The sequence below is a fragment of the Chiloscyllium plagiosum genome, chromosome 8, assembly GCF_004010195.1.
Source record: "Chiloscyllium plagiosum isolate BGI_BamShark_2017 chromosome 8, ASM401019v2, whole genome shotgun sequence".
NCBI classification, from domain to species: domain Eukaryota; kingdom Metazoa; phylum Chordata; class Chondrichthyes; order Orectolobiformes; family Hemiscylliidae; genus Chiloscyllium; species Chiloscyllium plagiosum.
In genome coordinates, this window is record NC_057717.1 from 93,166,876 (window position 1) to 93,190,861 (window position 23,986).

At 44.7% G+C, this 23,986-nt stretch overlaps 1 protein-coding gene across 2 annotated transcripts in view; it reads right to left on the reverse strand.

Moving 5' to 3' along the window:
- Positions 1-3,639: 3,639 nt before the first annotated feature.
- The window catches only part of LOC122552443 (adhesion G protein-coupled receptor E4-like), a 21,582-nt gene continuing 1,235 nt past the window's right edge, over positions 3,640-23,986 (reverse strand). The window contains exons 2-8 of one of the 2 annotated variants that reach the window (XM_043695171.1): positions 21,607-21,810; positions 19,416-19,651; positions 16,408-16,474; positions 9,972-10,063; positions 7,462-7,630; positions 4,948-5,049; positions 3,640-3,714 (exon numbers count right to left, since the gene is read on the reverse strand). In XM_043695171.1, coding sequence (XP_043551106.1) covers positions 5,002-5,049; positions 7,462-7,630; positions 9,972-10,063; positions 16,408-16,474; positions 19,416-19,591 — 552 coding nt within the window. In that variant the 5' untranslated portion in view covers positions 19,592-19,651; positions 21,607-21,810 and the 3' untranslated portion in view covers positions 3,640-3,714; positions 4,948-5,001. Of the gene's footprint in view, positions 3,715-4,947; positions 5,050-7,461; positions 7,631-9,971; positions 10,064-16,407; positions 16,475-19,415; positions 19,652-21,606; positions 21,811-23,986 lie in introns of those variants that run through there. The other variant, XM_043695172.1, reaches the window with a different exon arrangement.

Genomic DNA, 23,986 nt, shown 5'->3' on the forward strand with positions numbered 1-23,986 from the left:
ATCTTAAATGTCTCAATTAAGTCACCTCTCAATCTTCTTCTCTCTAACAAAAACAGCCTCAAGTTCCGCAGCCTTTCCTCGTAAGACCTTCCCCCCATGCAGGGCAACATCCTAGTAAATCTGCTCTGAACCCTTTCCAAAGCTTCCACATTCTTCCTATCATGCGGTGACCAGAACTGTATGCAATATTCCAAAAGCGGCTGCACCGGAGATTTGTACAGCTGCAACAAGACTTCCTGGCTTCAAAACTCAATCCCTCTACCAATAAAAGCTAACACACCATATGCCTTCTTAACAACCTTATCAACCTAGGTGGCAACTTTCAGGGATCCATGTACATGGACACCGAAGTATCTTTGCCCATCTGCACTACCTCGAATCTTACCATTAGCCCAGTACTCTGCATTCCAGTTGCGCCTTCCAAAGTGAATCACCTCACACTTTTCCACATTAAACTCCATTTGCCACCTCTCAGCCCAACTTTGCAGCTTATCTATGTCTCTCTGTAACCTGCAACATACTTCAGCATTATCCACAACTCCACCGACCTGAGTGTCATCTGCAAATTTACTAGCCCATCTTTCTACACCCTCATCCATGTCATTTATAAAAATGACAAACAGTAGGCCCCAAAACAGATCCTTGCGGTACACCACTCGTAACTGAATTCTCAGATGAATGTTTCCCATCAACCATCACCCTCTGTCTTCTTTCAGCTAGCCAATTTCTGATCCAAACTGCTAAATCACTCTCAATCCCATGTCTCCGTATTTTGTGCAATAGCCTACCTTGGGGAACCTTATCAAATGCCTTACTGAAATCCATATGCATCACATCAACCACTGTACCCTCATCTACTTGTTTGGTCAACATCTCAAAGAACTCAATAAGGCTTGTGAGGCACAACCTCCCCTTCACAAAACCGTGTTAACTATCCCTAATCAACTTATTCCTCTCAATATGGTCAGAAATCCTATCTATTTGAACCGTGTCCAACACTTTACCCATAACCGAAGGAAGGCTAATCTAATCTAAGTAATCTAATCTAATCATCTAATCTAAGGCTCACTGGTCTATAATTACCAGGGTTTCCTCTGTTCCCCTTCTTGAACAAGGGGACATTTACAATCCTCCAGTCTCCTGGGTATATTCCTGTAGACAATGATGACATCAAGATCAAAGCCAAAGGCTCTTCAATCTCCTCCCTGGCTTCCCAAAGAATTCTAGGGTAAATCCCGTCCGAACCAGAGGGCTTATCTGTTTTCACACTTTCCCAGAATTGCTAACACCTCCTCCTTATGAACCTCAATCCCATCTTGTCCAGTAGCCTGTATTTCAGCGTTCTCCTCAACAACATTGTCTTTTTCTAGTGTGAATACTAACGAAAAATATTCACTTCATGCTTCTCCTATCTCCTCAGACTGCATGCACAACTTCCCACTACTATCCTTGACTGGCACTAATTTTTCTCGAGTCATTCTTTTATTCCTTATATACCTCTAAAACGCTATTGGGTTTTCCTTGATTTGACCTGCCAATGACTTCTCATGTCCCCTCTTGGCTCTTCTTAGCTCTCTCTTTAGGTCTTTCCTGGATAACTTGCAACTCCCAAGCCCTAACTGAGCCTTCATATCTCATACTAACATATGCCTTCTTTTTCCTCTTGACAAGAGATTCAAGTTCTTTAGTGAACCACTTAACCCTCGCTCGACCACTGCCTCCCTGCCTGACAGGAATTTACTTATCAAGGACACGCAGTAGCTGTTCCTTGAAATAAGCTCCACATTTCAGTTGTGCCCATCCCCTGCAGTTTGAACTATATTCTTAGTTAGGGTATTGACAATGCTAACAAGCTCATGTCTGGATTGAATAAGTTCCTGTCAGCTCACAGTTTGCTACAAAAATTCATTTGGAAGTCCTGCTGGTGTCTTTGGGCATGTTGGGATACAAAATTTGGTCAATTTCATTTGGTTGGTAAATTTATGAAACTGACTGAGCTGTTTAGTGTTTGAACCCAGATGTGCTCTCACTGCAGGACTGACCTCGATTCTCCAACTTGATATCAACTTCAGTGAGGTGCAAACATTATTATTATTCGTAATCCTGCCTAACCTTTATACTGTCAATGTTCAGCAGGAGGTTAATATGGCTTTAATTATTAAAAGGTCTGACCTTATTCTTCTTCAGTTAAATGTTGGGCTGGACACTAGATGAAAATAGAAATTGCCGGATAAGATTAGTAGGTCTGGTACCATCTGTGGAGAGAAATCAGAGTTAATGTTTCGGATTGAGTGACCCTTCCTCAGAACCTGAGTTCTGAGAAAGGTTCATTTGAACCGAAACATTAACTCTAATTTCTCTCTACAGATGATGCCAAACCTGCTGAGCTTTTCCAGCAATTTCTACTTTTGTCTCTGATTTACAGCATCCGCAGCTCTTTTGGTTTTTATCTGGACACCGGATCTTTACTTCAGCCATCTAGCTCCTCAGCTCTGAATCTCTCCTCCTCAAACCACTCTGCCGCTCTGAATTCCTTTACAATGGACCTCAAAACATAGAACATAGGAACAGGCCCTTTAGCCTACAATGTTGTACCGAACATGATGCCACATTAAACTAATCTCTTCTGCCTGTCCATATCACTCCATTTCTTGCCCATTCATGAGCTTGTCTAAAAGTCCCTTAAATGCCCCAATTGCACCTGCCTCCACCACCACCCCTGGCAGCGTGTTCCTGAGTCCAACCACTCTGTGTAAAAAAACTGGCCTCTCACATCTCTTTTGAACTTGCCCCCTCTCATCTTAAATACATGCTCCTGAGCATTAGACGTTTCCACTCTGGGAAAAAAAGATTCTGTTCACTGTATCTGAGCAACTCCCTCAGCCTTTGCAGCTCCAGAGAAAACAACCCGAGCTTTTCTCACCTCTCCTTATAGCTCATACCCTCCAATCCAGGCAACATCCTGTTAAACCTCTTCTGCACCCTCTCCAAAGCCTCCACATTCTTCCTGTAATATGTGATCAGAAAAGAACGTAGTACTCCAAGTGTGGCCTAACCAAAGTCTTATAAAGCTGCAACATCACTTCCTGACTCTTGCACTCAATGCCCCAACTAATAAAGGTAAGCATGCCAGACGCCTTCTTTACTACTCTGTCTACTTGCATGGCCCCTTTCAGGGAGCTAGCTCTAACTCTTTGATCAAGAATTTGCTCATAATGTTGAAAGACTCCTCAAATGGCTAAAATTTGGGTTGATAATACTGCTGTGAATCAGCCTGGGAAGCTTAACTATGTGACAGGCACTACACAAATGCATAGTCGTTGAGACATACAGGGCGACTCTCCATGAGTATGATTTCCAAGTGATCTGTTAGTCAGAGACGGCAGAAGGTAGCTTAAAGGAGAAAGTGAGGACTGCAGATGCTGGAGATCAGAGCTGAAAATGTGTTGCTGGAAAAGCGCAGCAGGTCAGGCAGCATCCAAGGAACAGGAGAATCGATGTTTCGGGGATGATTCCTGAAGAAGGGCTTATGCCCGACGGTAGCTTAAAGCCAAGAAAGGTTAATGACAAATGATTCTGGTGGATTTGCACTATTCTTTAACCCAGTTGGAGCTGTACAGTAGATTTCAGTGACTCGTGGGCATTTTCCTCTGTCTGTGAGTTCATCCAGGAGATCTCTGACTTAGTTACAGGTTCATTCACCGTCTTGAGTAGCTAGGACAATAAAATATGAGAGATTTTCAGATTTTCACTCTCCTCAGCTTGCAGCAACTAATCAATGAAGCACCATCGTTAATGCTTCCTCAAGTTACATTCCTGTTTTAGTCTGGGGTTGACTGGTGAGGATAATCTCAGGCTAAGCATCAAAATGTTTCTTTAAATCTTCACCATCGAGGGTTATCCTCCTGATTCTGGGGCTGCACGGTGGCTCAGTGGTTAGCACCGTCCTCACAGCGCCAGGGACCCAGGTTCAATCCCACCCTCGGGTAACTGTATGTGTGAAGTTTGTATGTTCTCCCCATGTCTGCGCGGGTTACCTCCGGATGCTCTGCTCTCCTCCCACTGTCCAAAGATGTGCAGGTCAGGTGGATTGGCCGTGCTAAATTGTCCGTAGTGTCCAGGGATTTAGAGGTTAGGTGGATTAACCATAGGGATTGCAGGTTTACAGGGATAGGGTGGGGGGGTCTGGGTTGGATACTCTTCAGGGGTTGTTACAAGTTTGACAGGCCAAATGACCTCTTTCTGAACTGCATGGATTCTAAGATTCAGTTGAAAATATTTGTCCCGAAAGTTGCTCCAGTGCAACTCTCCAGCAGAGTCTCTATCCCAAGATGATGATGTCACAGCGACAAAAAAGTATACTTCAAATGCCAGTCTGTCTGTCCATTAAACCCTATCTCAACAACTCTCCTGGGACCTGGTTTCGATTCTACTCTCAGGCAACTGTCTGTGTGGAGTTGGCATGTTTTCCCCGTGTCTGCGTGGGTTTCTTCCTGGTGCCTCAGTTTCCTCCCACAGTCCAAAGATGTGCAAGTTTGGTGGATTGGCTATGAGAAATTGTCCATAGTGTCCAGGGATGTGTAGGTTGGATGGGTTATCCATGGGGAATATAGGGTTACAGGGTCTGAACGGGATGCTCTTTGCTGGGATAGTGTGGACTTGATGGGATGAAGGGCCTGCTTCCACACTGCAGGGATTCTATGATGGAGGTAAAAGATATGAAAGGGGAGTTAGATGATGAAAGAAACCTTGTTTTGAGATGGTATCAGTTAATCTGAATTATTTTTCTCTCTACTTCAAAGAAGGGTAAAGTTGCCATAATCTTACTGACTGTAGGGTTGCTCTCTCATGAGAGAGAAAGATGACTGGTGGCGTTTTGACATACAGGTCACCCTTTACTTGAAATACAATGTAAGAAAAGAACAGGTTGTTCCCATGGTTACTCACCATGACATGGGATGTATTCATGGTATAAAAGCTTGATTGTGGCATTTCTTGTTTCTATGCATTATAAATTCTCTTCAAGAACTTGTGGTATTCTCTCCTTATCTGGTAATGTGAGACAATGCAGGATATATCTGGTATTAATTAGATGAAAAGAAATATGAAACTCAAAGACAAAATCAGCCGCTAATGCACATGAAGGCGAAAGTCAATGTTTAACTGTACATCAACCTGCAAGATGTGAGATTGGATAGCACGACATGTTGAACTTTGACCTCCATTTGTGTATGTCAACAACAACCACAGACTGTCAACAGGAGTGTCCCAGGTTCTGTTCTCCAGCAATGCACATGCATTCAGACCATGTTGAATGCTAGATCAATGGGTGGGGACTTATATTTACGAAAGACGGTGGGCGCAGAGTCGTAGAGCTGTACAAAATGAAAACAAACCTTCGATCCAACCCATTCATGCTGACCAGATATCTTAAATTAATTGAATCTCATTTGCCAGCATTTGGCCTATATCCCACAAAACCCTTCCTATTCATATACCCTTCAATGCCTTTTAAATGTTATAATTGTACTCGCCTCCACCACTTCCTCTGGCAGCTCATTCCATACACGTACCACCCTCTGTGTGAAAAAGGTTGTCCCTTAGGTCCTTTTTAGATAGTTCCCCTCTCATCTTAAACCTATTCCCTCCAGGTTTGGACTCCCTGACCCTGGGGAAAAGGCCTTGGCTCTTCACCTTATTTATGCCCCTCAATCTATTACGGGGGACAAACCATTCTTTGCAGCTTGCCGATAGGGGGTGGCCCTATTGGGATGGCCAATGTATAATTCTTGGCAAGAAAGTGATATCCAAATGCAATTGCAATGAAGGAGCAGAAACTTTCCGACAATGGGTCATGGAGATCCATAATTCTGCTCCCCAAAAGATTGTGAATGTTGCTGGGCATTTGGAAGTTTGAAGACTGATCGTGATCAAAGTCTTTTTTGAAGGGGTGTAAGGCTTTTGAGGAATAAGGCGCAAAAGCACCTGAAGAGAACTGGCATGCAGACAGGTGTGATCGGGCTGAATGGCCTTCACCTCTTCTTAATATTGCTAAAACAAATAAGTGTAACAAATGCACAGACATGGATTTTTTTTTTACCCTTGGGCCTGGTTTACTGCATCAGGATCAGCTTTATTCCTTATTGTCCTGCGAAGATTTTTAAAACTTTTTTCATGAGTAGGTATCACTGGCGGGGCCAGCATTATTGTTCCTAGTTGCCCCTTGAGAAGGTGACAGTGGGCTTCCTTTTTCAACTGCTGCTGTAGGTGGACCCACAATGTTCTGAGGGAGGGATTTCCAGGATTATGATACGATGGTGACTGGCTTGGAGGGGAACTTGCAGTTAGCAGTGTTCACATGTATCAGCTGCCCTTGTCTTTCTAGATGAAAGACACTGTGGGTTTGCAAGATCCTGTCTGAGGAACTTTGGTAAATTTATGCAATGCATCTTGTAGATAGTACGTACTGCTACTACTGATCATTAGTGATGGAGGGAGTCATTGCTTCTGGATGTGGTGCCAATCAAGTGGGCTGCTTTGTCCTGGATGGCGTCAAGTTTCTTAAGTGTTGTTGCAGCTGCACCCATCCAGGCAAAAGGGGAGTTTCCAGCACACTCGTGACTCTGCCTTGTAGATGGTTGATAGGATTTGTTGAGTTACTCGCTGCAGGATTCCTTGCCTCTGACCTGTTCTTGTAGCCTCTATACTTATGTGGCTAGTCCAGTTCATTTTCTTGTCAATGGCATCTCGCAGGATGTCGATAGTGGGGGATTTAGCGTCAGTAATGTCACTGATGGGAATGGTTGGATTCTCTGTTGTTGGAGATGGTCTTGGCCTGGCACTTGTAATAAAGTGGGTCAACTTCAACCTCTGTACTGAATAGAAGCATTCACTTATTATGATATAGGGCTTGTGTTTCAGAGGCTTGAGCTAATAATTCAGAACAATTAGTTCAAAACCCACCACAGCAATGGGGAAAAGTTAATTCAGCAAAGAAATAAATAAGAAGATCCATTCAATGATTGTAACCATAGAAGTTATGCTTAGTCATACTCAGCCATTAACATGCACGCATTCACATGCACAGACATGCTCACAACCCTCCACACTTTCAAATACATACACACACCCACAAACACACTGTCACTCACACACAAATGCACACACACTCATATACACACAGACACAAACACATCAATATGCACCACACATAGACCATATATGTGTAACAATGCACACACACAAACATACACACACTTGTAAATACAAACACGCACAACACATGTACACACACACATTCACATTAATCCACAACTGCAACCATATACAGACACATATACATACATTTCCACCAAAAACATCTATGTACATTGCCACATAAATCTAACCAGGAATAACTGGAAATCTATCTGCAACTATCTATTTAGAGCAAATCATGTAAGAAAATTCGAAGTTGTCTACCTGTTTGTTTAGCAAGCAGTAAACGCAGAAAATGAATACGCCCTGAAGAACATTCAATATGGTGAACAGGTACGACATAACAATGGTCCCCTCCTTCAACTGAAACAAGCCGAAGACCCAGAAACAGCCGAGCAGAATAAACTGGGCCAGTGCTTTGAATGTAAGTACCCTGTGAAGAGACAGGAGTAGACTTTGGGTTAGAGTTTCTCTTTAATCCTTCTAGATGTTAAAAGAAATTTTTCCATTCCATCCTGAAAATGCTGATTTGCAGATGAGCATGATTTTAGTAATAACAATCAATCTCCAAGGTCATGCTGAAATAATCTTATTCCCCCAACTTGGACAGACAATTTGACTATGACAGGCAATCCTGACAAGATGATCCCACTCATAGAAAAATAAAACAAGGAACTGTGAATTGCTGGAGATCTGAAATGAAAACAGAAACTGCTGGAGAAATCTGAAGAAGGTGTGCAGAAATCAAAATATATAATGAACTGTGTTTGTGCTTTTCAGCTTCTGTGGTGAGATGTGACCTCGTTTATCTAAAGAATTTAATCAGGATTAGAAACTTAACCAGCACACTTCTGAAGAAAACTCATATCAGACATGACACATTAATCATCTTTCTCTCTCTCAACAGATTTTACCAGACCTGCAGAGTTTCTCCAGCATTCTCTGTTTGTGCTTCTTTCGGTCCTACTAGCGCTTGATATCTAATTATTGTCATGGATTACTGGACAAAGATTCTGAGGTGAAACCCTCCACTTGCCCCTTTTCCACCTGATTAAATTCTTTCCCCAGTTTCAAGAGGAATGGGGATGAATTTCTACTCCATCTCCCTGAAACTTCATCGAGTCCCTATAGCATTAAAGCAGGCCATTCAGCTAATTAGGTCCACACTGACCTTCTATGGGAAAAAGATCTGCCAAAAGATCCAAAGATGTGCAGGTCTGGTGAATTGGCCATTCTAAATTGCCCACAGCGTTAGGTGCATTAGTCAGAGGGAAATGGGTCTGGGTGGGTTACTCTTCGGAGGGCCTGTGTAAACTTGTTAGGCTGAAGGGCCTGTTTCCACACTGTAGGGAATCTAATCTAATCAAAATCTTGCTCACCCACAGCATGGCAACTTAAAAACACAGAAGCTGGCCTATGAAACACAGAAATCAAGCCTGCCAACACATACAGAAACTACCCAGAATGCCCCAGCCTTGGCCAAACTGGCGAACATAGAAACCAGACATGGCCAAGCTACTCCAAGACTAGAGAATACACTTCCCAAACAGCTTTCACAATCACTTCCCACCCAGATTAGCACTGCTGTCCCAACAACCTTAGGGCAGGCTCATTTCCCACTGAAATTGATACCGCATAAAAAAAGAGGCAGACCGAGAGACCTCAGAAGACTTCGCTCCCAGGAGGAACACAATGGACACACCTGAACGCCAGGAGAAGGGACATTTACACATATTCACGCAAACGGGAAGTACAATGAATCCTCTGGAAGACATTCTCACCCACTCACGGAGATGGCTGGAATCTCCTGTGTCAATTACAAATGAATTGCTGCGGCTGGACGCTTAGTTAACTTCCATTGAGTTTATTCTTGTTTAAATCACTTTCAATTTTCACTATTGTATTGTAACTGCTTTACAATTACCATCTTTGTATTGTATCCCTCTAAAGCATCCCTGCACCGTCTGTTCTAACACAATGGACACACCTGAACGCCAGGAGAAGGGACATTTACACATATTCACGCAAACGGGAAGTACAATGAATCCTCTGGAAGACATTCTCACCCACTCACGGAGATGGCTGGAATCTCCTGTGTCAATTACAAATGAATTGCTGCGGCTGGACGCTTGGTTAACTTCCATTGAGTTTATTCTTGTTTAAATCACTTTACAATTTTCACAATTGTATTGTAACTGCTTTACAATTACCATCTTTGTATTGTAACCCTCAAAAGCATGCCTGCACCGTCTGTTCTGGGAAGAGCGTTCTGGCCATCTGTGCAGAGAATCAGCCTGGTCAATTTCTCTTCCACGATATTGCTTTGTTAAATTAAACTGCTTGTCAATTTCACCGCGATCCTCATTTGTGGTCACTGATACATTGTGCTTAATTTCTCCGACACCTTCCAAAGAACATCCTACCCAGATTCATCCCCTACCCTATCGCTGTAACCCCTGCATTTACCATGGCTCATCCATCTAGCCTGCACCATCCCTGGACTGTAGGAGGAAACCCACACAGACCCAGGTAGAATGTGCAGACTCTATGCAGTCGCCCAAGGATGGAATCGAACCTAGGTCCCAAGAGCTGTGAGGCATCAGTGCGAACCGTTGAGCCCAGAATGTCACGGACTACGTCATGCTCTATCATGGACAGACCATGTTGGACAATTGCTGATCTGTGCTGAGAATGAACATGGTCTCAAGGAACACTCAATCCTGGGATGGGTAAATAATGCTTTGTCCATTTTCCCGTGGGGTGTTAACACCTACCTGGATTCCTTAATAGTTGAAACATCCGCATTCAGACTGGAAATCTTCTCTTTCAGGATCCAGAGTGATATTGACAACAGAATGAAATTCACCTGCAAAATAGGATTGTTCAGTTCACCCTGATAATCCTTTCTCAGAGGCATGGTGATAAAATTCACGTATCAACACGTCATACGCTGCAGACAATGTGGAAGAAAAGATTTGATTGGTGTGGGACTCAGTCTGAGTCCTCAATTTTTGTTTTACTCATTCACAGGATGTGAGCGTCACTGACGAGGCCTACATCATATTTCCCATTCCTGAATACCCTTGAGAAGGTCACGATTCATCACAGCCATCTAAAGTGGTTTACTGGGCCTTTTCAAAGTCAAATGGCACAACAAAAACAGAGATACACTGGAGAAACTCAGCAGGTCCAGCAGCATCTGTGGAGAGAGAAACAGAGTTACAGTCTCAAGTCCGGTATGGTTCATCTTCAGAATCACTGCTCTACTTCAGTTCTGAAGAAGGGCCTCTGGACTCAAAATGCTAACTCGGCTTCTCTGTCTCTCGACAGACACTGCCGGACCTGCTGCATTTCTCCTGCAATTTCTGTTTTGATCTCAGATCTTCAGCATTTGCAGAGTCCTGCTTTCCTACACATGGAAGCCAGACCAGGTAAGATCCGCAGATTTCCTTCTCTAAAAGACATCAGTAAAATAATTGCTTGCTTTTTTAACAGCAGTCTGTTTTCCTCATATCCATGCTATACATAGGCCATTTTTATTCCAGATTTATTCAACTGAATTTATGTTCCCCAGGTGTCAACTTTTATGGCTGTCTGTTGATGAGCTTGGATGCAGGGGGATAAAGGTCTAGAAGAGCAGTTGGAATTTGTGTTGGATTAACTATAATAGGATACTAGTGGTGTACCACAAAGATCTGTTTTGGGGACACTGCTGTTTGCCATTTTTATAAACAACCTGGATGAGGGCGTTGAAGCATAGGTCGGTAAATTTGTGGATGACACTAAGGTCGGTGGAGTTGTGGATAGTGCCGAAAGATGTTGCAGGTTACAGAGGGACATAGATAAACTGCAGAGCGAGACATGAGAGGTGGCAATGGAGTTTAATGTAGGAAAGTGTTAAGTGATTCACTTTGGAAGGAGGAACAGGAATAAAGAGTACAGAGCAAATGGTAAGATTCTTGGTAGTGTGGATGAGCAGAGAGATCTTGGTGTCCATGTACATAAATCCCTGAAAGTTGCCAGCCAGGCTGATAGGATTGTTAAGGAGGCATACGGTGTGGTAGCCTTTATTGGTAGAGGTATTGTGTTTCAGAGCCACAAGGTCATGCTGCAGCTGTACGAAACTCCAGTGCAGCCGCACTTGGAGTGTTGCGTGCAGTTCAGGTCACCACATTATAGGAAGGATGTGGAACCTTTGGCAGGGTTCAGAGGCAATTTGCTAGGATATTGCCTGGTATTGGGATCAGGTCTTATGAGGAAAGGCAGAGGGACTTGAGGCTGTTTTCGTTAGAGAGGTTGACAGGTGACTTATTGAGACATATAAGATAATCAGAGGGTTAGGTAGGGTGGACAGCGAGAGCCTTTTTCCTTAGATGGTAATGGCTCGCACGAGGGGACAAAGTTTAAAATTGAGGGGTGATAAATACAGAAGTCAGAAGTAATTTCTTTACTCAGACAGTAGTAGGGGCATGGAATGCACTGACTGCAACAGTAGTAGACTCGCCAGCTTTAAGGACATTTAATGATCATTGTGTAAACATATGGATGAAAATGTCGGATAGATATGCTTCAGATTGGTTCCTCAGGTCGGCGCAATATCGAGAGCTGAAGGGCCTGTACTGTGCTGTAATGTTCTATGATCTATGTCATAGTGGTTAGCACTGCTGCCTCACAGCCCCAGGTTCGATTCCAACCTCAAATGGCTATCTGTGTGGAGTTTGCACATTCTCCCGTGTCTGCATGGGTTTCCTCCCACAGTTCAAAGATGTTCAGGTGAAGTGGATAAGCCATGGGAAATGCAGGATTACAGCGATAGGGTAGACGGTCTGGGTGGGATGCTCTTTGGACTGTTGGTGTGGACTCGCTTGGCTGAATGGCCTGCTTTTGCACTGCAGGGATTCTATTTTTCTGTCAAAGGCATGTAGAATGGCTATCCCTGAAGGGACAACTGCAATAATTAAGACACTCATTCATAATGAGTTTACGCTTCCAGTATCCTGAAGCCTTGCTAACTTAGGGAGAGTGCCAGCTCCACAGAGCCAAGATGGCAAGGGCAGGGGGAGGTATCCAGATCACAAACTCCTGTTCCCAATGAGCAAGCCCCAGCAGCAGTAGCATGTTCTGAGTCTGAGACCCAAACACTGACAGAGCTTCCACTCCACTCCCTGGTACTGCCCCTTTGGCACTTCTTAGTTGGCAACTGACACCTCCATGTCAAGGGTTTCCCAGCATGACTCAGCAGCGTCCTCTTCAACCCGTGGGAATGCCCAGGTTCTTCAGAAACCAGTCCAGCCTTATTGGAGAAAGCGAAGGCAGCTCCCCCTACCCACCCACCGTACCCCCCACCCCAAAATGTTTACCTCCCAGAAAAGCAGAGGCTCAGGACCATTATTTGGTTTGACATTGAAGCTCCTTACAATGATAGAATTCCTACAATGTGAAAAGAGGCCATTCTGTCCACCAAGGCAGTACCAAAAATCTGAAGGGAATCCCATCTGTCACTGCACATGGCTGATCCATCTAACGTACACCTCCCTGGATACAGGGCAATTTACCTAACAAATGGGCAATTTAGCATTGCCAATTCACCTAACCTGCGCACCTGTGGACTGTGGGAGGAAACTGGAGCACCCAGACGGAACCCACGCAGACATGGGCAAAATGTGCAAACTCTGCACAGTCACCTGAGGCTGGAATCGAACAGGGATCATTGGTGCTCACTAAACACTGAGCCACCATGCTGCCCTTTACCCCTTGGGTAAATCCTGCCTCATGAATCCAAATCATTTGTCCAGGTGATCAGTTACATATGATAACCACTGTGCTGCAAGAATGAACACGAGACGTATACATATAATGGTAAGGTGCTAGGAAGTGTTGCTGAACAAAGAGACCTTGGAGTGCAGGTTCATAGCTCTTTGAAAGTAGAGTCGCAGATAGATAGGATAGTGAAGAAGGCGTTTGGTATGCTTTCTTTTATCGGTCAGAGTACAGGAGCTGGGAGCTCATGTTGCGGCTGTACAGGACATTACTTAGGCCACTGTTGGAATATTGCGTGCATTTCTGGTCTCCTTCCTATCGGAAAGATGTTATGAAACTTGAAAGGGTTCAGAAAATATTTTCAAGGGTGTTGCCAGGGTTGAGGATTTGAGCTATAGGGAGAGGCTGAACAGGCTGGGGCTGTATTCCCCGGAGGGTCGGAGACTGAGGGGTGACATTATGGAGGTTTACAAAATTATGAGGGGCATGGATAGGATAAATAGACAAAGTCTTTTCCCTGGGGTGGGGGAGAATGGTAAGGTGCTAGGAAGTGTTGCTGAACAAAGGGACCTTGGAGTGCAGGTTCATAGCTCCTTGAAAGTAGAGTCGCAGATAGATAGGATAATGAAGAAGGCGTTTGGTATGCTTTCTTTTATCGGTCAGAGTACAGGAGCTGGGAGCTCATGTTGCGGCTGTACAGGACATTGCTTAGGCCACTGTTGGAATATTGCGTGCATTTCTGGTCTCCTTCCTATTGGAAAGATGTTATGAAACTTGAAAGGGTTCAGAAAAGATTTTCAAGGGTGTTGCCAGCGTTGAGGATTTGAACTGGAGGAAGAGGCTGAACAGGCTGGGCTGTTTTCCCTGGAGGGTCGGAGACTGAGGGGTGACATTATGGAGGTTTACATAATTATGAGGGGCATGAATAGGATAAATAGACAAAGTCTTTTCCCTGGGGTGGGGGAGTCTAGAACTAGAGGGCATAGGTTTAGGGTGAAAGGGGAAAAATATAAAAGAGACCTAAGGGGCAACTTTTTCACGCAGAGGGTGGTACGTGTATGGAATGAGCTGCCAGAGGAAGTGGTGGAAGCTGGTACAATTGCAACATTTAAAAGGCATTTGGATGGGTATGTGAATAGAAAGGGTTTGGAGGGATATGGGCCGGGTGCTGGCAGGTGGGATATATGGTCGACATGGACAGGTTGGACCGAAGGATCTGTTTCCATGCTGTACATCTCTATGACTCTATGACATACAGAGAGATGATAGTGGAGAGAAGTGGAAATAGTATAATGAGACTGAACTAATGAAGCAGAATTCCAAGCAAATCCTCTGAGGGTGTGGGTACAGTAGCTATTGGAATTAAAATGTAATTGATGCATCTAAAATATGAAGGTACTCCCAGTAATATCACCGTGACAATGATCGCTGATGGTTGTAAAACTCATCTGGTTTGCTTAAGCCACTTTAGGGAAGGAAATCTGCCATCCTTACCTGGTCTGGCTAACACGTGACTCTAGCCCCACAGCAAAGTGGTTGACTCTTAAGTGCCCGTCTTCAATGGCAGACTAAGCCATTCAGTTTCAAAGGCAATTAGGCAATTAAATACTGGCCTTGCCAGCAACCTTACAGGAGAATGTAATGTTCTTAAGCAATGCTGAAGCCTACAAGTTGCATGGAGGGGAGTGTCATAGTTCAATCCACTGAACTGTGGGAATTTATTTTCTGGATGGTTCCATATTTTAAAGAAGCCAAACTACATATCAAAGATTTTTGTGGGACTCATTTATCTTAAGATGGTACTTCTGTTTCGTTATATTTCATGTGACTCCATCCATCTTTCCTCGTGCACAAAGCCATGGGTGAGTCCAAATCCATGACTTTGCACACTAGCTGCATTATCTGTGAGATGCCAGCTGAAGTGTTTGATTGTTCTGTGCTCAATTATGTGAGTTGGATCACAAATTGATGCTCAGTGGACTAGATTGGTCAAGCCTGGGTGTGGACTTGGAGAAAAATAAGCAAAGGTGCAAAACGATTTGGAGGTCTGAGCTGGAAGCAAGGGTACAGGAGGAGATAATTGCAACAGAAGATCTTTCATACGTCCAGAAGAGTATCACTTCTGCTTAGATCTGAGATATAACATATAAAACAACAACCTCGCCGAGAATTGAAGGTTAATCCTTGGGAACGTGTAGTGGGCAGCTCAAGAGGAAGAAACAATTGATTCAAATGGGAAAGGACACGGGGGATGAAACTGGAGGTCGAGGGTCGCCCAGTGCAGCTCCCAGGAGTAAATGTGACCAGACTTAACAAGGCTCAATGCCACATTATTGCCAAGGCTTTTAAATGTTAGCTTTGGGAAGATAGTTGGCACAACTGTCATTCTGAAAGGATGAGAAACCAACGGAACACAGATCCTCGTTCACCCAATCCTATCCTGTATTGTCATTTCACTGGACAGGGAGTCATTCTGTTAGCAGCATTCCCCGCGGCTCCCCGAGGAAGCAACATCGAACCAGGGATGCCTGAAAATTCCTGGGATGGAGGGAACAGAATATACCACAGCGCAAACACTTTCTAAACATAACTTGGGCAAGAAGCATGAATATAAATTGTCAAAGAATTAGAGTGGGTACAGAGGAGACTGGCAAGGATGTTGCCAAGATGGAGAATTTTAGTTAAGAGGAACTTCTGGATTGGCTGTTTGATTTGGAACAGAGGAAGCTGAGGGGAGATCTAACTGAGTGTATTAAAATTACGACTGTCCAGTATAACAGAAAGGAGGTTGCCTATCCTCTGAATTGAGAGGTTCATAACCAGGGCAGAGTAGATTTAGAATAAGAGGCAGACAGTTCAGTGGGGTTCTGAGGAGAGATACCTCATCCAAAACAGAAGGTAGGAACATGGACCTTTCTACATTTCAATACTTGAAATGGTACTTGAACTGTCATAATCTGCAAGATGGTAGACCAAGCACAGGTCGGTGGTGTTTGATCACTTTTGTTGAGGTCAGTTAACATCTTTATTTCAGATTAAGAGAACAAAATGGAGGCTGTTATTTACTTGAGCACGCCCTGGTTGCAGCATGAGAGAGGTAAGACTGAGCAAGTCAATAAACACTCCCCACAAAGGAAATGTCTACCAGTCTTAGTTTCAATGTTACCGACTGGCTTAGATTCTGTTCACAAATGGGATTCTGCTGGAGGGCTACATGTTGGCCTAGACTGGCAACATGGGCCGAATGGACACCTTCCATCGATATGTCCTTTTTTACTGATCAGCAAACCTTGCAAAAGGTAGCCTAAAAAAATGAATTTCCATGATTTTTGCTTTGAACAAACCTGCCAATACCTGACCAAATGATAGAGACAATAAGATGAGGGAAGTGCTCTTTAAGGATTTGACGATCAGCTTTATCTCCGCAACTTCCATCAGCTGAGCCCTTACCAAAAGGATGAAGCACAGAGGTCCCAGGAAACTCCATATAAAGCCTCTCTCCAGATTTAACCAACAGCTGGAATTAAAGGAACAGGTTCAATCCAGTATTACAATGGCTCTCTGAAAGCCATCTCACCCAGGCCCACCGCTTTACACTATCCTCTTGCATTTCCCAAGGCTAATCCTCCTAACCTGCACACTATGGGCAATTTTGCGTGACCAATCCACCGAGCCTGCACATCACTGGACACTATAGGTAATTTAGCATGGCCAATCTAAACCTGCACATCTTTGGACTGTGGGAGGAAACCCAGACACAGGGAGAATGCATAAACTCCATACAGACAGTCACCCGAGGCTGTAATTGAATGCTGGTCCCTGGCGCTGTGAGGCTGCAATGCTAATCATTGAGCCATCGTGCCACCTGTTAAACATTTGTTAAAATCATCTTGGATCTGTCGATCTTTCCCACTGGAAATTCCTACATCCAAGCTTACAAAGTATGTGTATATTTACAAGTGATTTAGACTTGAATGTTGGAGCGCCGATCAGTAAGTCTGTGAATGAGACAAAAATTGATCTGGTGAGGAGGCTAAGCCTTAGATTACAGAAGGATGCAGATGGGCTGATGGGATGGATTGATCAATGGCAAATGGAATTCAATCTGAATCATAGTAGGTGATACATTTGGGCAGGACAAACAGGGCAAGGGAATACGTGATGAATGTTATGACTCTGGGAAACACAGAGGGTCATTGGGACCTTGGTAAGCATGTCCACCAGTCCCTTACTTTATCGGGACAGGTGGGAAAAGTGGTTCAGAAGGTGTTTGGGATCACAGAGTCACAGAGATATACGGCATAGAAACAGACCTTTCTGTCCAACCTGTCCATGCCGACCAGATATCCCAACCCAATCTAGTCCCACCTGCCAGCACCCGGTCCATATCCCTCCAAACCCTTCCCTATTCATATACCCATCCAAATGCCTCCACCATTTCCTCTAGCAGCTCATTCCATACACGTACCACCCTCTGTGAGACAAACTTGCCCCTTAGGTCTCTTTTATATCTGTCCCCTCTCACCCTGAACCACTGGATCCATTCTTGTTCCTTTTCTTCATTTTTTTCTCTCTTTGTGTTCTCTTTTTCTCTCCTGGCCTCTGACAACTCTTGCCCTCAGTGCTGACATGATGAGTCATCCTCTCAGTCTGGCAAAGCAGCATCTCCGCCTGCTGTGACAGCATCCCAGCGGTAGGTGGCAGTCTCTCGGCCTGGCGTGGTCTCAGGCTGATCTCCGGTCTTAAGGTGATTCCAGATGATTTCCCAGCCTTGTGAACTCTGAGGTGAAGCCTGGTGCAATTTGGAGCCAGGGCCCTGCGCAGACTGGAGGCTAGGCTCGGTGTGGTCTGGAGGCAGGGCCTGGTGCAGACTAGAGGCTAGGCTCAGTGTGGTCTGGAGGCAGGGCCTGGTGCAGACTATAGGCTAAGTCAGGTGTGGTCTGGAGCCAGGGCCAAGTGCAGACTGAAGGCTAGGCTCAGTGCAGGCTGGAGCCAGGGCTCGGTGCAGACTAAAGGGTAGGCCTGGTGTGGTCTAACGCCAGGGCCCGGTGTGGACTGGAGGCTCAACCCGGTGCAGACTGGAGGCTATGACTGTGTGTTCTGCAGCCAGGCTAGGCATGATGCAGAATGGAGGCTATGACTGTGTGTTCTGCAGCCAGGCCAGGCATGATGCAGACTGGAGGCTATGCTTGGTGCAGACTGGAGGCTAGACTCGGTACAGACTGGATTGAAGACCATTGTTCTGAACTTTGATTCTGCAATACTGCATTTTTTATTTCTCTATTTTCTAAGATCTTGTGACTGAAGAAGCTGCACCTTGGTACCTCTGTACCAAAGATGGCGCAGTAAGTGGCAACATATAAACTTTTCATTGTGCTAATTTGAGTACATGTGACAATAAAGCTAATTCAAAATCTAATATATCTGATAAAGGGAAGAACTCTGAGCAACCTGTAAGGTTCCTTCTCATCAATTATGTCGGATGTTGATTCCAACACCTTGTTGGTGGCTGACCATCTTGAGGGTTTGAGACAATCATAGTGTCATAGTGTCATAGAGTCATAGAGCATGGAAACCGGCCCTTCGGCCCAACTGGCCCATGCTGACCATGGTGTCCTCTCAGCTAGTTCCAATTGCCCTCATTTGGTCCAAATCCCTCTAAACTGTTCCCATCCAAAGACCTACTCTCTGGCAGCCCCTTCCTTACATGCACCACTCTCCATTCCTTTGGCTGTGAGTGAGACACACAAGAAGGTGAGAACACCCTTTAAGATTGGTTTTGGGAAAAATGCATTTGGTCGGCATCAGTCTGGAAAGTTCCGTTTTGAGGTGAGGTGTGGTTTCAATTCACAGGAGAATTCCCTGACATACCCATCGATGGTAATGTGGGCAATTCCCGGCTGTTATTCAACTTCTGAATGGACTTGTCAAATATAATGTTGATCTCGCTCTCTGCGCCCCATTTCTGCAGCCATAACATTGTATTCCTCGCTCTGTTCTCTGACTCTAATGCACTTTGTATGGTATGATCTGCCTGTACTGCACGCAAAACAAAACTTTTCACTGTATCTGGGCACATGTGATATTAATAACTCAAATCAAAATCAGTCTATGCATCGAAACTGATCCTTGACCTGTGCAATGATTAAACCCTCCCTCCACAGTGCCTTAACTTCAATGCACATTGTCAGAAGACACACCACGCCAGGTTATAGTCCAATGCGTTTATTTGAAATCACAAGCTTTCAGAGCGCTGTTCCTTCGTCAGATGAAGGTCACTTCACCTGAAGAAGAAGCACTGCTCTAAAAGCTTGTGACATCAACTGACCCATTGGAGTAAAATCTGGTGTGGTGCATCTTTCGGTTTTGTCCACCCCAGTCCAACACCGGCACCTCCACATCAATGCATATTCACTCAGCTCAGGCACAGAAGATGTCGGGATAGTCTCTGTACTCACATTCGGTCGGTCCCATAGCCTTTGGCATTGACCGCGGCAGTCACGATCACGATGACTGCCGGGCACCCGTAGCCGATGGGGTACATCAGTCTCCGGGGAATGACACGGGTACGGGAGAAGTTCACCACTTTGAGATTGAGCACCATGAGGCAGAGCTGGACAGCTTCCAGGCACATCCAAAAGAAGGCAGCCAAGAACAAATAGTGTAATCCGCCGGCAACGGTGGCACATAAAACCTACAGAGAAGCAACGTTAACTCAGTTCGATTGATAAGGTGTAATGAGCTCGTCCCTTTGACTCTTGCCATCCTGTGATGCCCACATTACCACCGACGGGTATGGGGATGGGAATTACAGCTGACAGACAAATACAGCTGGTGTGCCACTCTACACTGGGTGCCTGAAATAAAACGTGGTTACGGAACAGCGGGTGGTTAGGGTCTACAGTACAGCGGCTCAATTAAAGTGCTTAAGAGGAAATTGTCATGAAAGGGTCTGAAAGGATTAAACCTGTGAAGCGTCTTAAATCCACCCACCACATTGTCAGATAATCAAAGGGTGGCTCAGTGGTTAGCACTGCTGCCTCACAGCACCAGGGACCGGGTGCGATCCCAGCCTTGGGTGACTGTCTGTGTAGAGTTTGCACATTCTCCCAGTGTCTGCGTGGGTTTCCTTTGGGTGCTCAGGTTTCCTCCCACAGACACAAGATATGCTGGTGAGGTGGATTGGCCGTGCTGAATTGACCATGTGTCCAGGGATGTGTAGGTTAAGTGGATTAGCCATGGGAAATGCAGGGATTTGGAGATTGTGTGGGTTGAGTCTGGGTGGGATGCTCTGGGGAGAGTCAGTGTGGACTTGCTGGGCTGAATGGTCTGTTTCCACACTGGAGGGATGATATGAAGATGGACTTGGGCAACCATAATCATGCATTTCATATGTCTCAGTGCTTTCCTTCAGAAAGTAGTGTGTAATTAAGTGCAAAACATGATAACATCTAGAATTGAGGGGTCAAACATGTGCTGGTCCACCACCCTAGTTTCACATGCATGCTGACTCAAACATCTTAATTGGACACTTCACATCTCTCACTACATTCCCAATGGAACTTCCTTTTTCTTTATTCATGGGATGAGGACATCACTGGCTAAGCAGCATTCATTGTCCATCTCTAATTGGGCAGTAACCACATTGCTGTGGGTCTGGAGTCACATGTAGGCCAGACCAGGTAAGGACGGCAGATTTCCCTTCCCAAAAGTGACCATAGTGTCATAGCGCCAGTGGGTTTTTACGACCATCAACAATGGATTCAGGGTCATCATTAGACGCTGCATTCCAGATTTTGTTTTAATTGAATTCAAATTCCGCCATCTGCCTTGGCAGGATTACAGGGAAATAATCTGGAAAATTCGTCTCGGGCTTTCTCAAGTGAGGGGAAGCCAGGACCAAGTGTCATGATAGAGACCCCTGGTCTTTCCCCAGTCTGTCCAGATATATTTATAATCCTGGAATTCCCTCTCTAATAGCACTGTGGGTGTACCTCCACCACATGGACTTCAAGGGTTCAAGGTGGAGTCTCATCATCACCTTGTGAAGGGAAACTGAGCAACGGGCCATAAAGATTCTTGAGAGGACTTGACAGTGTAGATGTGGAAAAGTTGTTTCCTCTTGTGGGAGAGTCTAAGACCAGAGGGCATCATCTCAGAGTTGGGGGTGGGGGAGTCACTCACTGAAGAGTTAAAGAGGATTTCTTTACTCTCAGAGGAGAGGGAAGCTACAGAATCCTTTGCTGCAGAGGCCTTTGAGGTTGGACCTCTAAATATATTGAAAACTGAGACATACAGATTGATTATCTCAATCAATATTGGGGTAGTTGAGGTTGGGTTTTCCCTGCTTTTTCCCTCTAACCCTTGATTCCCTCAATCTGTCTGTCTCAGCCTTCAATATATTTACTGACCCAGCCTCGACAACTCTCTGTGGTAAAGAACTCCACTGAATCTCTACCCTCTGAGTGATGTAATTCCTCCTCATCTCTGTCTTAAATGGGTGACCCCTTACATTAAGATTGTGCCCTTGAGTTTTGAGAATGAAGGTTAATGTCATGGAATTCGGCAGTATGGAAGTGAATCCAGATTTTAGGAATGACCATTGATAAGACAGCGTCATCAGGGTGTAGGGGGTCAAAGCAGCCTTACCGTGCGTGTGTCGATGGAGCTTGCTACCAGGAATAGCAGTTCTGCCAGGAACAGACTCAGACACAAGTGTGCCTTGATGGTGGTATTGATGTATTGAATGGCCTGGCAGCAGAAGAAGGTCACAATTGACACCAGCAGGCACAGCAAGGATAGAGACAATCCAAAATAGGTGATCCAGCTGAGAATGGAGAGGTGCAACTGGTCCTGAAAAACAATGGATGCAATTGAAGACAAGTTAAATACAAGATATCGGGTTGCATCATCCCACATGGCTGAAGGCAAACTTGGTTGTGGGACATTTTCTGAATTTGTAACCCTGTGATATTGTATTCCAAAGAAGAAGAGCAGTATAGCACAGGAACAGGTCCTTTGGCCCATCAACTCTGAGCTGACATATGATGCCTTTCTAAACTTGTGTCTCTACATGGTCTGTATTCCTCTGTTCCCTGCCTGTTCATATCTGTGAAGATGCCCCTTAAACATTGCTATTGTACCTGCTTCCACCACCTCCACTGGCAGCACATTCCAGGGACTTACCATCCACTGTGTAAAAGCATTACCTCTCACATCTCCTTTAAACTTTCCCCTCTTGCCTTCACCCAATGTCCCCCTAATTGAATATTTCTATCCTGGGAAAAATACCCTCTCCAGTCTATCTGTGCCTCCCACAATTTTGCAGGTCACCCCTCATCCTTCAAATGAAAACAAACCAAGTTTGCCCAATTTCTCCTCCTAGCTAATACCGTCCCAACCAAACAACATCCTGGTAAACCTTTTCTGTACCCTCTCCAAAGCCTCCACACCCTTCTGTTAGTGTGACAACCAGAACTGTCCACAATGTTCCAAATGTGGCCTAACTAATGTTTCGTACAGCAGCAACATGATTTGCCAATGTTTATACTCCGTGCCCAGACTAATGAAGGCAAGCAAGCCGTATGGCTTCCTGACAACCCTAGCTACTTGTGTTGCCACTTTCAGGGACCAGACTCCCTCTGCAAATTAATGCTCTTGAGGGTTTTGGTGTTTACTGTATACATCCCTCCTGCATTAGATCTTCCAAAACACATTTCCTTGACAGGATAGACCAAATGGAGTGCTTCAGATGGTTAAAGGATTTGACAGGATGTATATTGAAAGAATTCCTCCTTGGGTGGTATCTGCAACAAGGGGACTATGACATTAAAATTAGAGACAGGGGATTTGAAATGTAATCCCCTTCTTTACCAAAGGATACTGTAAATCAGCCTCCTTTCCCCAAAAACGTTTTGATGGAGTTTGGGCAACATGAGCATTTGACACCACAGTTCCCCATGAACTGAGTGGCTTGCCCTGCCTTTCCAGAGGACAGTTTATATTCAACCACATTGCTGTGGGTCTGGAGTCACATGTTAGACAGACTGGGTCAGGACAGTAGCTTCCAGATGGGTTTTTACAGCAAATTGTTATTATCTCTGAGACTAACTTCAAGTACATTCTAACCTACCTGCATTGAGGAGTTATTACACACCTCAAGAGCATGTGGAACATGAACTCAGGCCTCCTGAATCAAAGGTATGGATACTACCATTATGCTAACAAGTGCTCCTTCCAGTCTAGCTATATTGCTGAGTTATTTATTGAATACAAATTGCACCAACTATCCAACAGGAGATGGGCGAGATTTATACAAGGAATTGATTTCCCATGAAGGCACACCACTTCCAAGTTCCCCAATCACAGGAAGATGCAGAAATATGGCTCGAGAGAGTCACCTTGGGAGCCTTGCTGCTTTTTCAATAAGCAGGTGAAACCTCCAATAATATCAGAAGTTCCTGGCCATCACTTCTGTTAAGGTTACAGGACCCTGGAGCAACCTTGCAGTGATGTCTGAACTGCACATTATTGTGCATAAATAGCACATTGTGGGTGGAGTTAGAACAATGTAGGAGAACAGCAGACTACACTATACTACATCAGACCAAAACATTAGAGATTATATATACATGAACGTTTCGTCCCCTGGCTAGCGACATCATCAGTGCTTGGGAGCCTCCTGCGAAGTCTTTTTCTTTGGCCAGTTTGTATGATGGTGTCCCTGGCAGTGATACTATGGGTCTGAGTGGGATGTCTGGTTTGTGTACTTTAGTAAATCCATAGAATCTGGGGGTGTTGTTGCTTTCCGGTTTCATTCTTTGTAGGTCAGCTCTGGTTATCTGTCCGTTTTTTTGTAGATTCCTTAGTGTGTTATTTATCCTATTGGTGAGTTGTGGTGTGGGGTCAAATTCCTTCATTTGGTAGGTGTTGATATCTGCAAGTAGTTGTTGTGCTTTTTGGATGTAATCAGATTTATCTAGGATGACCGTCATTCTGCCTTTATCTGCTGGTAGTATGATTATGTTCT